Below are 395 nucleotides of genomic sequence, written 5' to 3' on the forward strand. Positions count from 1 at the left end.
GGCCACTGCAGCCTGGGGCACTGCAGCCTGGAGCACTGCAGCTTGGGACACTGCAGCCTGGGACACTGCAGCCTGGGACACTGCAGCCTGTCTTCTGCCCTACTTGACTCCCACTCCAGTGCCTTACCTGATCTCTGGGGCTCTGTGCTCAGGGAACTTGTCCTGGAAGTGCCTCAGTGCCTGCATGACAGCCGACGTGCACTCCACATAGGTGTAGTCAATCATGATGTCACCTGCCAGCAGGTGAAGGATGTGAGTGCCACAGCCTTCTGCTGGGGAGCCTCTGAGCCACACGCTGCCAGCCTTGGACCCAGGGCACCCTTATCCCACGGAAGGACCTGGGACCAGCCTCACACAGCTCCCCTTACCAAACACCTCCGAGGGGCTCAGCAGCT

General features: G+C 61.3%; 1 protein-coding gene across 1 annotated transcript in view; it reads right to left on the reverse strand.

The window, feature by feature from the left end:
• LSS (lanosterol synthase (2,3-oxidosqualene-lanosterol cyclase)) overlaps positions 1 to 395 on the reverse strand; it is a 9,381-nt gene that overhangs the window by 2,359 nt on the left and 6,627 nt on the right. The window contains 2 exon segments of the mRNA XM_010001514.1: positions 128 to 233; positions 369 to 385. Coding sequence (XP_009999816.1) covers positions 128 to 233; positions 369 to 385 — 123 coding nt within the window.

This window comes from Chaetura pelagica, unplaced genomic scaffold (assembly GCF_000747805.2).
Source record: "Chaetura pelagica isolate M959 unplaced genomic scaffold, ChaPel_1.0 scaffold767, whole genome shotgun sequence".
Lineage (NCBI taxonomy): Eukaryota > Metazoa > Chordata > Aves > Apodiformes > Apodidae > Chaetura > Chaetura pelagica.